The sequence below is a fragment of the Callorhinus ursinus genome, unplaced genomic scaffold (genome assembly GCF_003265705.2).
Source record: "Callorhinus ursinus isolate GAN/ISIS: 27379988/994484 unplaced genomic scaffold, GSC_fseal_2.0 scaffold5, whole genome shotgun sequence".
Lineage (NCBI taxonomy): Eukaryota > Metazoa > Chordata > Mammalia > Carnivora > Otariidae > Callorhinus > Callorhinus ursinus.
The window spans coordinates 43,800,840-43,815,280 of NW_027397067.1; the positions used below are offsets into that span (position 1 = coordinate 43,800,840).

The 14,441-nt window shown below is 38.7% G+C and overlaps 1 protein-coding gene across 1 annotated transcript in view; it reads left to right on the plus strand.

The window, feature by feature from the left end:
• CPQ (carboxypeptidase Q) overlaps positions 1-14,441 on the plus strand; it is a 456,203-nt gene that overhangs the window by 278,467 nt on the left and 163,295 nt on the right. Inside the window, exon 5 of the mRNA XM_025870877.2 lies at positions 8,876-8,987. Within this exon, the coding sequence (XP_025726662.1) occupies positions 8,876-8,987 (112 nt within the window). The remainder of the gene's footprint in view (positions 1-8,875; positions 8,988-14,441) is intronic.

The window sequence follows — 14,441 nt, forward strand, 5'->3', positions numbered from 1 at the left end:
TCCTTCCTTCCTTCCTTCCTTCCTTCCTTCCTTCCTTCCTTCCTTCCATAGGCAGCACCTTGGCCCTCATCTTCTATAATGATGATACCTCTATTAGCTTGTCTCAATTGAAAAATGAAAATTTGGTATCAAAGTACCAAAAGCTTCTATTTTTTATTTTTTAATCTTATGCACCATGTCTGACAAAAGCTTAGAACATAGTGATGAGTGAATGGCTGTCAGAATAGAGAAGTTACAGCTATGCCCTGTACCATAGTTGGATTTGACCATGGGCATGGTGATCACTATTGAGATAGAAAGTGCCTCAACTCTGTCTCCCTTTCCTCCCTTGGGGAAGTTCAAATACAGTACTGTCATTCAAACTTTCTACTCTTCCCATCCTCTTAAGTGAGACACCTTATCCTGTGGTTGCTTAGGCCAGAGGAGAAGGGATTCAGGAACACGGTTCTTTCACTTAAAAGATTATCATCTCCAGTTGCAACCAGTCATGACTTCTGGATGAAATCCACTTACCTTCATTGAATCAGAATGATTTCCTTCCACAGAAACTCTCTCCTGTGTCCGATCTGCAAGTCAATCTTGAATCAATTTCAGCCATTTCTTACAAATACACTGCAATCACGTTTGTAAATCTACCTAAGGCTTGGTTTTTGTCAGTCACAGATAAATTAGGCCCTTCATGTCCTATCTTCAGATATCAGCAATGTGCTCAGACTATTCAACTAGGAACAGGCACAATCTTTCTTTTATGAAGGCAACCTGAGTGCCCTGCACATGTAAGAAGAGACACTCAGGGATGGAAACAGCTCCTTTCGGGGGTAGCTGTGGTGATGGGTGAGCATTTGGACAGGTGGTTCATTTTCTTGTGAAAGAAGTCTGTATCCTGTAAGCAATCAATACCCAACAGTTTCACTAAATAAAGCTTAAATATAAATTAATTCAAAAGGAGCTCAGATGTTTGCTGTGCTGCCTCTGAACACACCCTGTGTGTCAGGAGCCTAGGTTTATTCAGTAGACCACCTAGTCTGTTCACTGGGGAGGACAATATTTATTCAAACATAGTCCCTTTTGTCTGTGTTGGGCAATAGCACAATACATTCAGCAACTGTCCTCTGAAAGCCAAGACTTTGTCTCTGGCAGGGATTTCGAAAACATGGATTTCTTAGGAAGTGCCTGCCCACCTGTGTTTAGATTCTAAATTGTGGGAAGATCTTGGCAGCCAGACTATCTAGGAGATGCTCAGGGAAAAGTCTGTTGAGGTTATGGAGATTTTTCAAAGGACAATTTTCCACTTTAAAGTGGTAAGAAGAAGAATTCTTGAGAGCTGACATGGAATATTGGACTAGGTGGAGCCTTGAAAGATTTTATCTCTTCATAGTTAGCTTTCCATGTAAGACCTAAGAATGTGTCCTGTTTTAGAAACCCTCCCAGGAATGAAATTTTCCATAACCTTTCCCCTGTTGGCCATTTTTTTTTTAACTTCTACAAAAGCCTTCCATCAGAAAATTCTTGATCGTGTATATGACCCCGTCACGGTCACTGCTACAGCCCAGAACTGGTTCCCTTGCTGTATCTTTTGCTGCTCATACCCTCCACAGATGGCCCTGTCATGGCTGAAGCCCATTATTAGATCACTTCTTGGCTTCTTCTCTAAGGCCAAATAATGAGAGTTTTTTTCCTCCTTTTTTTGTAGGTCATATTTTTCAACTATCTAATGATTTTTGTTGTTGAAAATTGGATTGGGGATTTCCTGTGTCTGGAAATGCACCAGACCATGAACTTTGCAACCCTGACACTCCTCCTGCTACCTCTTAAAATACACCAAATAAAATGAGACCAAGAGAATGAAGCAGCTGCAAGCAAAGCAAAACATCACAAAATCAAAAAATAAAAACACTGAGTAGTTGTCTTTCTGGTTTTTGATTGAGCAAAACATTTGTAAAATGAAGCATGCTTCATAGTTAAGTGGACATCCTGTTTATTAAGGATCAATCAGTAAGAACTCGGTCAGGTTTAGATTAACACTTATACAACTCACAGTTTAAAATGCAAAATGTTGAAAACTAAGCATGCCAAGAAGATAAGAATGAGCCAATAGTGGTCTTTTCTTAGCATATCTGGTATAAATATAACTTCCATTTACTATGGGCATTTGAAGACCATGGAACCATTGTCACGATAGCTTTCAATACAAGTGATTTTTGATTTTTACATTTATCTTTGATCTCTAGTTGGTTTCAAGGGGGATCCTATCTTTTTCAGGTTTTAGAATCAAGATTATGATTGTAAATAAATACAGACATTTTCTATATTTTTCTTTGCTTTGCAACAGCTGAATTAGGATGAGATATATCTGACCTGTAATGTTTGCTTGAACTCACTTACAAAACCATCTGAGCCCCATGCCTTCAAAGGTACATCCCTGATAACTCTTGCTATTGTTCAATATCGCACACTTGTAAAAGACTTTATTTAACGTGTGTACAGCATAAAGAATGATAATGAAAGGATTATACATGATCTCACCACTCAGTTTCAGAGAAAGAACACTGCCAGTGTCTTAGAAGCCCACTTGAATCATCTGTGTATGCCCCTCTCTGATCATCTCCACTCTGCCCCAACCCCCATCTGATATAAAAACTATCCTGATTTTGGTTTAGCATTACTTTGCTTTTCTTCATGATTTTACTATCTTTGTATGCATTGCTAAAGATTATATTTTTTATTTCAGCCAAATTTTGAAATGTATTCTCTTTCTTTTGTGATTTCCTTTTTTGTTTTTGCTTTGCTTCAGTATTTTTGTTTTGAGATTCATTTATTTTGATAGATGTAGGTATAGGTCATTTTCACTACTTTATAATATGCCATTGTATGACTGTGCCACAATTTATTTATCCTGTCATTTATCCTTGATGTCCTGTTGATGGACATTTGGGTTGGTTCCAGTTTGAGGCCTTGCGATTGCTTCAGCTTGACCATTTTGACCCACATCTCCAAGAACTCAAGCGCCAGAATTAATCTAACATATGCACCTAACGTGCAGTTGTTGGGTTGTGAGATACACATATGCTCAACTTTTAAAAGGATATGCCTAATAGTTTTCCTAAAGGGTTTTAACAATTTTCTGCTCCTTCCTGCAGTGCATGAGAATTCCTTTTGCTCAACATCCTTGCCAGGACTTCATACTGTCAGATTTAAATTTTTTTCCACTTAGGTGCAGAGTGGGATTTTATTGAGGATTTAATTTCTGTTTCCCCACAAATAATGAGGGTGGTCATCTTTTCAAATGCTTGTGTCCATTCATAATTTCTTTGAAATGCCTGTTTATGTCTTTTTTTCCATTTGCCTGTTGGGTTGCTCATCTTTATATATTTTTAATATAAACCACTTTTTGGTTATATGTATAATAAATATCTTCCCCCAACTTGTAGCAACTCCTCTCATCCTATGATTTCTCCCAATGAACACAAAGTCTTCAGTTTTTATAGTTGACTTTATGCATCTTTTCTTCATGCTTTGCATTTTTTATATATTGTTTAAGAATTCTTCCCCCTCCCCTAAGGACATGAAGATATTTTTTCTTACATAAGTTTTAATTTTTTACTTCATTTAAGTATTTAATCCATCTATACATAATTATATTTTTCATTTCCATTTGATTTTTTGAATATAATTTCCATCTCTCTGATGAAATTCCCGATATTTTCCACTAGATTTTTCACATATTGATCATAATTATTTTAAAGTCCTCATCTGATACTCTAAATATCCAGGCTCTATTTGGGTCTACGGTATCATATTGAATACTCTATTTCCTGACAATGGATCATTTTATTTCTTGCTTATTTTATACGTCATAACTTTGGTTGGATGCTGGAGAGCAGATGGAAGAGAACAGGAGAGCCTGAGGTGAACAGTATGTGAGTCCAAAAGTGGTTATGCCTCTTCTTCTGTCAGGCCATTGGTATGAGGGTGGTTAAGTCCGTCTTTCATAGCTGAGCTAGGTTTGGATTTTATTGTTTCTATTCCTACCTTTGGTGCTCACCTGCTTCACATTTGTCTGGCATGGGTTGCTGTTACTCTGTTTTTAGTCTCTGTAGCGGTTGGGTTGCTGGAGGAGGTTTCCCGGTGTCTTGCTTCATCCTCCACTTTCAGCTGACTCCATATGTCTGCACCACAGCAGGTGTTTCTCTCTGGGCTCTTGCCCTTCCCTGAGCTCTAAGCTGTTACTGCAGTGCTTGTTACTCACTGCAGGCCCCTGGTGGGGACAGGGTAGTTTCTTCGTTCTCCTGCCCCTCCGTGTGCTAGAAGTCAAGAGTGGAGCTTTCTCAACATTTCTGCTTTCCCCCAGCCCCTGTGGAAGCCAGACTCTGCCATATGTCTTGGGAATAAGTAGCCCACACCCATCCCCCTGCTTTACATCAGTGCAGGATTGTGGGCGTGAGCAGGTTTCCTGACCTCCCCCCAGAGACATACGTGTTTTTCCTAGTGTCAGTACAGGGTGGGAGTGCAATTTTCTACCCCTTCCCCTTAGCCAGTGCCCTTTGCTTGGGTCTGTCACCTCCATCTGTTGTCACTGTCACTCTTCCTCCTGTCACTGCAAAAAGCCAAACAATTCACGTGTCCCATCTCTCCTTGGATGAGCTTGTTATCCTCTGGAATTCAGCTCCTCTGGCTGAATCACAACCTGAGATCTCTGATGGGCCTTAAAAAGTGACGATTTTGTAGATTATCCAGATTTGTCTCATAGTTAGGGTGGGCACAGAATTCTGCGGCCGTCCAGTTTAAGAGGAAGCAGACTGATGGTCCCTCTCCCTGCCACCACCACTCTCTGTTTCCTTCCTTTGTCCTGTTTTTTTTAATAGCTCTTAAAACTACCATTATATTGCATTTATTTGTTGTCCACCTCCCTTACCAGAATGATAATGCCATTAAGAGAGACTATTTAGTTACTTTTTTCATTTCTGTATCTCTGACCTATAATACTCAATACAGATTGTTGAATGAATGCTTGCAGTGAATGCCAAAGATGTGACATTTTCTCCAGTATCTTATATTAGCTTGTTTTCATAAGAATGTGCTTGCTCTGAGGCTGTTTTCTCTCCTTGTTCTGTATTTTTCATATGCCCCATTTTGATTATGTTCTTACTCAGCTTTGAGTCAGGCAAATCTGTTTGCATTCAGTGTCTCCATCTGCACCAATAACAAAGAAGTAAGGGGCTTGTCCTTGAGGCAGCTCTCTGTCTACCCTTGATTTGGTTTATCTGTGCTCTCAGACCCACAGCGGGCCCGAAGGGGGTTGTGCGCCAGGGCCAGTCAAATTGTTCCTCACAGCAGGTTTCCAGCCAGTGCATTTCTGCCCTCCTGTGCTAGGTTCTCCCACCCCACCCCCAGGCCCGAGTCTCTGGTAGTCAGGGCTAATGCGTGCCTCACAAATAACTGCCTCTCAGACCATGGCAGTTCCGCTTTTGCCTTCCTAATTATTTTGGTGTGGTTCCTATTGCTGCTGCTATGGTTTTAATACTTTTTGCTCTTGACTGTGTTTGGAAGACGTGGTGAAAAGGAAGGTGGGACGGCTGGGGAATTGGTCGGTGCTCTGCCTGCCTCGGGTGAATGAGCGGGTGCCCCACTCCTCTGTCGGTTCTAGGCCCTGTTACTGCGCTAAGGGCCCCACGTCAGGCAACAGAAGCAGGGAAGGGACTGTGTATTTTCCTCTTTTATCAGGTGATTCTTTTTCATGAAACCGGAGCTTTCTGTGTTTCTGGGTAGTCTGTTTTTATTTCGTTTTCCTAAATCAGATCCAAATGTATTATAGGCAGTGTTCATTTCTGCCTGACACTGACACAAGGCATGGAGAGTTTGTAGGATTTACTGATTTATCCTTTGTGAGGCTGCAGGAAGGAAGGAGACCTTGGACACTATTATTTTCTAAGGGTAGTAGAGCTCTTACGGTTAGGAAAACTCAAGTTCATTAAAAATGCTCCTAAACTGTCATTACCTAGTAGTTTTTGTATCAAAATTATAACTGCTATTCCATGGTGGCCCCCGATACATTTTCTGATTAAAAAGTATTAAAATAAGCTCTCATAATCTAAATGGTTTGTAACCATTCTTCTCTAGCACTGTGCCAAAGACCTTATCTTATGGGATATCATTTGGTTTCCTATCATTCAAAACCATTTTCTCCATCTTTAATTATTTAAGTAATAATTCTGGGTTGGATAATGTAGGCATTTTAGAAAACATAAAGATGTGTGATTATAAAGTAACCTCAATTACTCTAAAGGATACAATAATAGCTGCCTCGATCTTAGTTACTCTTATGTGTTAACTGGGAAAAAGTTCATTAAAATGCATTTTGACACTTTTAATCCACTGAAACTCTAACTTCATTGGGAAAATGGCTCTGAGGATGGTGAGAACATTGCTAATTGGCTTGTACATCCCACATGGGATTACGCCAGTTTCTGAATCAGAATTTCCTGCTATTGCAACATGGTTTCTTCTTTAGTCTTCTTTTTTTATTTCTTTCCTTAGAAACAATCCATTTGGGTTCATTACATGGCCGTTTGTTAGCCTTGTTAGTTACAAGGCGTTGTATTTGTTTGTGACTACAGTGAAGTCATGTAGGCCGGGTCTGTGTGAGTGTGTGTGTGTGTGTACAGACTCAATGGGAGATCCTGCAGCTGCTTGGGGAAGCAGGCAGCACCAAGGGGTCACTCTGATATTTCAGAACCGGGGGTGTGTGTGTGTGTGTGTGTGTGTGTGTGTGTGTGTGTGTGTGTGTGTGTGTGTACACAGACTCAGTGGGAGATCCTGCAGCTGCTTGGGGAAACAGGCAGCACCAAGAGGTCACTCTGATATTTCAGAACCCAAATCCTGCTTTCCTAAAATCATGGGGCATTTTTATTTCATTCATCAAGAAGATTGGTTCAACTTTGGTTTGCTTACTACATTCTGTACATAGACATCAATCTGCTTGACTTTTGAAAGCTTTTTATTGATATGTAATATTCTCAGAAAAAATACACTGATCCTAAGTGTATAACAAGATAAGCTGTTTTACAAACTGAGCACACCTGTGTAACTGGTACCCAGATCACAAAACAGAATGTGACCAGCACCCTCGAAGCTCTCCTTGTACCCCCTTCATGTCACTAACCCTTCTCACCTTGGATAAGCATTCTCCTGTTTTGATTGTTTTTATATTTTATATACATGGAATTATACATGATATATTATTTTGTGTTGGGTTTCTTTCATTTTTCATTATGTTTATGAGATTCATTTCCATTGATCATGTATTGTGTTTGTTCATTCTTACTGCTCTGTAGTGTTCTATTGATCAATACAAGACAATTTATTCATTCTGCTGTTAACAGGCATTTAAATAGTTTGTTTTGGGGGAGGGGGAGGGGGCATTTTAATATGAATACTCTGAACATTCTAGTACATCTCTTTTGGTGAAAGTATATATACACATACATTCCTGTTGCAAATATATAGGAGTGGGGCATAGGGTGTGTGTATGTTCAGATTTAGTAGATAAGCCAGTGTTCTGAAGTGGTTGTAAGCATTTACACTCACACCAGCAATGTGTGAGAGTTCCAGTTGCTCCATCTCTTCACCAGTATTTGACATTTTCTGCATTTTTTATTTTAGTCATTTTGGTGGATATGTATTGAATGTGGTTTAATTTATATTTCCTTGATGATAGTGAACCTGAGTACCCTTTCATATGATTATTAGTATTTGTATATCTGTTTTTGTGAGTTGTCTGTCTGTTCAGGTCTTTTGCCCATGTTTTTATCAATTGGCTCTCTCTTTATTACTGTTTGATAGGAATTCTTTATATAATCTGGGTATAGTTCCTTTGTTGTGTATATGTACTGTAAATATCTTGGTTGCCTTTTCACTCATATATTGGGGTCTTTTGATGAACAGACATTCCTCATTTTTCTAAAAGTTTGGTTTATTATTTTTTTCTTTTATGTGTTGTGCTTTTGGAGTTCAGTTTAAGAAATCTTCGCCTACTCCAAGTTGACAGAACTGTTCTGTGCTTTCCTCTAACATCTTTATTTAGATTTGTAATTCATCTGATTTGATATTGTATATTGTATGAAATAGAGGTCAAGATACAATTTTTGCATATGGATATCCCATTAACTGAGCATCAGTTTACTTGCTTCATTTAAGATGTTTTCATAAAGTTTAGTTACATTGAAATATGTTTTATATTTTCCTGGAGAAAATTACTAATGATTCTTGAAAAAAATTTAAACCTATGGTGATTTAAAATTTATAATATAATCTGTAGACTTACTTAACACTTATGTAAATTGAATTTTTTAAAAAAGTTCTTTGTTGAGACTCTAGTTTGTAACTCCAGTATATTTATTCAACACCAGAGTGATTTATAATACACAAAGCATAATCATTTTTTTAAAAATTAATATTCTCACTTTTTCATTTGAATTCAATCCAACACATGTCTGTTATATGTCTGCTAGAATTTGGGACAGCTGAGAATATGGTTGAAGTTTTGAGCTCTATTTTATGTCATTTATGTTTTAAGCCATGTAATAAAATTGTCAAACGTTGGTCAGTAATAAACCATTTTACTTTAGTATTCAAAGTTATATTAATAAAGAGAAGTACAAGGTGAGAATTTTTATTACTATTAGGATGACCTTCCACCCCTTCTGTAATGCCTTCTATCAGGTTTTCCACTGGTAATGACACAAATCTTTTAAGATGTAAAAATAGAAAAGAACATATAAAAGTTTCATAGCTGTGTTTGGAATGACTGTGAATGCTTCCTCTTTGATGTCATTTCTGCTTAGTTTTATGTTTTTTCTCTTGTTATTTGTTCTAGGTTGTACTGGTCAGTGGACATCTGGACAGTTGGGACGTTGGGCAGGGTGCCATGGATGATGGTGGCGGAGCCTTTATATCATGGGAAGCACTCTCACTTATTAAAGATCTTGGTAAATATTTAGAAAGTCGTTAACCAATGTGTGAGGATCTCAGTAGTGACATATTTAACTCAACACACAAAATACCGAACAGGTAAGTTACTGTGATATGTTCAAAGATCCTCCTGAGGTCTGTATGTTTTTGGTCCATTGATTCTCAGGAAAGAATGAATTTGTCCTCTTAAAGAGAGAAATTTTTATTCAAGTGTACACCAGACATCCAAAGTATCAAATATGATCAGCCATTAGGGAAAATGAACAAGCAAATAAAACTTGTAGCAAATGTAACCACATCAGCTAGAGACTATGTAAGGAAACCATGACCAAGTGCAAAGAAAAGTCAGCAGCTCCCCCTGCCTCCTTTTCCTTGTTCATCCTAAAGACATTATCAGGCTGTTAAGATAGCTTTACTGCGGCTGTCTTTCCATGGCGGAAGTCAAAGAGAGCAACACTAGACTGAAGGAATGATCCCTTTACCCACAATAAGGAATCCAGGCTGAAGAACTGGAACTTCCAGGTGAACCTAGACATGGGGAAGATGGACAGGAGTAAAAAGGAAAAGCTAATAGTGAAAGCGATTTTTGATGACCCTCTTTGTAAATAAAAAAACATACATTTCCTCTTTGTGTGCTGGTCCAAAAGGCAGATTTTGAGTGAGGTTAGAAATAATGAAACAATTTGAAGTCGGAGTTCCACATCTGAGTCAGAGCAGTGGTGGCCGTAAAATGCCTCATCAACAGAAGGTTTTATGTCGTGACTATGGAATGCCCCCGCTTCAGATATGGTAAAGATGAGAACATCCTCTTTGGTGAAGGCTTTCCATTGCTTACTTAAATACATATGTGTTTAAATTCATGCATTTCTTCTAGTGTTTAATGAACCCTTCCAATCCTGTAAATAAGCCCTTTAAATGATTGGTCATATTAACAATAGATTGCTGAAATGATCTTGCTTGGGGCAAATCTTTGGTGTACCATTTTTATTTATGTATTAGTTGCATTCTAAAAGTGGCGAGATGGAAAGGTGGTTGTACATTTTTTTACTTTTAAATAGGTAAATAGGTCTCTTAACCTTGGGACTACTGACATTTGTGGCGACATAATTCTGCGTTGTGGGGTCTGTCTCATGCAGGGTGTTTAGCAGCATCCATGGCCTCTATCTACTGGATGCCAATGAGCACCATCCCCCTCAAGTTGTAACAACCAAAAATGTCTCCAGACATTGCTAAATGTCCCTTGGCAGGTCAGGGCTGGTGGTGGAGGAATGTATAAAATTGGTCACTGAAATGATCTAATAAAAAAATCACTAAAAGACCTGATACAGGGCCATTTTTTGGGGGAAAGAAAACCTTACATTGGAAACCTTACATTGAAGTTACTTAAACTTTTGACATCACTTCCATACTGAACACCACTGTGTAAAGGCAGTTTGTAAAAGCTGGGCATACAGAAAGGTTTAAAGCATGTCTTCTCTTCTTAAGACCCTTAGAATAGAGCTGGAGCATATGCATGCACCTGTTCATGTGGGTGCCAGTATGCATCTAATTTCAAGGTCTGCTTTTAGAATTGGGTAAGGTTTGAGAGAGATGAATTGTCCAGTAAATAAAACCCCAAAACATACATTCTTCAGAGAAAATCTGGGAGACTTTACATGTGAGTCCTCTCCTCCTTCCCATAAAAATATTCCCTTGGTGATCTGTTCATTCCAGAATGAAGTGGGTTCCAGACATGAGACAAGCAGATATCAAACATTTTCTTCCTTATAGGGCCCAGATATGCATTTAGGAAGTTAATTTTATTTTGATGTGTTCAGCCAGCTTGATTAGAAACAGTGGTAGAACGAAAAGAGAACTGGACCCATCTGAAATGGAGTTTACGTCCCTCTGTGCCTCAAATTCCTTTTTTGGCCTCAGGCAAGTCATTTGAACTCTCTGGTCTTCATTTTCTTCATCTCTTTTAACTGTAAGCTTCTGGAGTATTTTATCTGCTCTAGATGGGAGTAAAAGTGGTATCTTCTCTAGGCTTTGAATCTTACTTTTTTAGTACTCAGCATGGCACCCTAAATCATTGTTGAGTTGGATTCAGTTGCACAGATAAATGTAACACCATGCAAAGGTGAATTGAGTATCTTTTTCTAACACTGACTTCTGTTGCTTTTGATAGCTAGTAACCAGTCTCCTTCAATTCAGGACTTAACTTTCCTATAGATTTATGAAAACCTAGATGAACATATGAATAAAACTCTGAAATAAAGAGTAATATTTCTTTTGTTTTAAAGATTTATTTACTTGAGAGCGCGAGAGAGAGAGCAACTGGGGGGAGGGACAGAGAGAGAGGAAGGAGAAGGAGAGAATCTCAAGCAGACTCCATGTTGATTGCGGAGCCCAATGTGGGACTCCATCTCACGACCCTGAGACCATGGACTTGAGCTGAAACCAAGAGTCAGATGCTTAACTGCCTGAGCCACCCAGGTGCCCCCAAAAGTAATATTTCTTTTGAGTCGGTGTTAAGAGGCAGCATGGCATACTGTTAAAAAAAGCATAAGACCCTGGAGCCAGACTGCCTGAGTTCGTAGCCTGGCCCTGCCTCTTACTAAGCATATGGCCTTTGCCTTTCTGTGCCTCAGTTTTCTCATCTGTGAAATTGGGGTAATAGTAGTTCCTATCTCATAGAATTGCTTTGAAAATTCAATAGTCTGTTCATATAATGTACTTAGAACAGTACCTGACCCAACCCAAGTACTCAATAAATGTTAGCTTTTATTATATAGTAAGCCTGACTCTGATAGTGCCATATTTTTTATGTAAGGGAGAATGGTAATTTTTTTACCCCCACCTCCATTAGTAATTATATTGCTTCCTCACGTAATATGTTAGTTATACTGATGTAACTCTATGTTCAGCTGCTATGGTAAATGCTTTCTCTTTACTATTTAAGCTGCTGTCTCTTGTATGATGGAAATCCTGTGACCCCTTCACTTTTTTCTACTTTCATACTAAATTGGGAGGAATCTGAATTTCTCCTTCTCACTTCCTGCCTCTGCTTCCAGCTTAGGTCAAATGCCCAATCTCCGCTCTGTACCTCACTTCCTGTGATTGTACCCATTGAGTCTTAACTCTTTAATTTTAAAGTTAAAATTAGATTGTGGATTTCTATTTGTAGATTGCCTATGTTTTTTAATGCAAGGAACTGGGTCCAACATGTGACATATGAGCTCTGCTTGAAAATTACTGGTATGCTTGAACAAGAAATAGGACTTTGGGAAATGGGTTCATAATTATATTACTTAGTTATATTAAGCCCAAACTGTTTAAGTGGTGAAATACAAATGCTCTGTGGTAATCTTTTTTCCAAGAAAAGTAACTCTTTCTGGCTGATGTTCCTTGAACAATATGTCACGCAGCATGCATGTCAAAGTCCCTCAGTGGGGCTCATGAATTTGAAGTGTTGGTCCAGAGAGGATTTCTGATATTTAGGAATATAGTTCTAAGATCCATCCTTCTTATCTCTTTTCCTTTGTTCTTTTCTTTCCCTATTGTAATGGATTCACCCTTTTGCCCAGGCCATCAGCTAAAACTATATTCAATTAATCTAACAGAAGAGATATCTATGCTTTCCAAATATAATCAGTCATTCCTGAGCAACTGTCAACAGACGGCTATTTGCTATCAAATGCTATTGAATACTTCTTTGTGTTTGTGGTTTACTGGACTCGAAACTGTTTATTTGAAATGTCATTTCCTAGAATGTTCTGGTGTCAGTGAACAAAGCCTATGGTCAAAGATGCTATGCTTCAGAATGTTCATTTGGCACTTGAAAAATAAGCCACCATCCATCCCAAAATTCTTCCAACTTTACCATTTTCTGTGAAGTTAGAATTTTGAGTTTTCAGACCTAAACAAAGGAAGAAAATCAGAATTAATAGCACCACTTAGTTGTTGAAATGTGGAATATATGTGAAGCATCTTGTTTGAGAAATTTAAATGTGAGTGTCCTGATTGTGATTATTATAGGGCTCGAAAGTCTGTGTGTTAGAAAAATAGTTTATTTATATATCCTTTCACTCATTCACTCAGCCAATTCTTATTGTGCACCAGACTGCATGTCAGCCTTCCAGGTGCCTTGTACCAAAGAGGAATGTGACATGGTCCCCAAAATCCTTGAAGTGGGGGAGACATTGAATTCAAAAATTGCCGTGAAACTGTTTTAAATTTTTTAATTGAAGTATGTACAAGTGACTTTTGGACACCTAATGAAGGGAGGGTGGGGGACGGTGTGGCTGGATCAGGGCATCTTCACAAAGGCAATATTGAAGCTTTCTTTTCTAAAGGGACACAATGAAGAATTCCTGGCCGAGTGTAGAGCCTCCAGTCCTGCACATCATTAAATATGAGAAAACTATTGACAGTAACAATCTTGGGATTGTAGCGGAAGAGGGGATTTGCAAAATTGTAGGAAATGTACACTTTTTATTTAATATTTTTATATAACGTTAGATTTTTTTTTATAATAAGAAGGTGTTATTTGAATAATCAGGGGGGAAAAAAACCCCTCAAAAGCCAAAGGAAAGAGTCTTGGCATCGCCATTATCATTAACATTGTGTCAACAGGAACGACAGGGCAGAGTTGGGAAGTGGGAAGAGTTATGCAGGAGTCATCAAACCCTCCAGGCCCAGAGAAGTACATAAGGGCACACAGCCACATGAGTGCCAAGGTTTTGGTGTAGTTAGAGCTTTAGGCACCCACTTCAAATGCAGTGGATTCTATCTTAGAGGGAGGCATCCACCCAGGAAGAGGATTTCCTTCTCCTCAGTCAAGCCTCCCTTGGAAAAGTCCCAGGAAGTCCAATCCAGAATAACCAAGCAAGGGAAATTAACAACTTCCAATAAAATGGAAACCTAAGAGGTAGAGCTAGAGACAGCTAGAGCCCTGAAGCCAGCTTGGCACTAGCCCAGACTAGAGAGGCAATCTCACTTGGAAAGGACCTCCCCCGCTGGGCTTTGCCATACCTCTGAGTATAATAACAGTTCTAAAAGCTAACATTTACAGAATATTACTATGTCGTGGACATTGCGCTAAGCACTCCACTATGCACATACACTCTTTTCTTCTTGACAACTCCAAGCTGTGAATGCACTTCTTATATCTGTTTTACAGAAGAGAAAACTAAAGCAGAGAAAAGCTAAGTACCCTGCCCAAGATCACACAGCTATTATCTAAAAAAGTTAAATCCAGGCAGCCTGAGTCCTTACTCATATGTATTTTGTAATACTGTTTTCCTGGAACAGTGTGCCCAGTCTGTTTCTAGGGAACCTCATCCTCAGGATAGTGAGATGTTATATAGGAAAAAATAATGTCCGAATAGTCAAATAAATTTAGGAAACTCCCTCTTGGTATTTTCTTGATTCATCAAAAAACTTTTGTTGGGAGAGTATACATATTCGTGGGTGGAGTATACTTTGGGAAA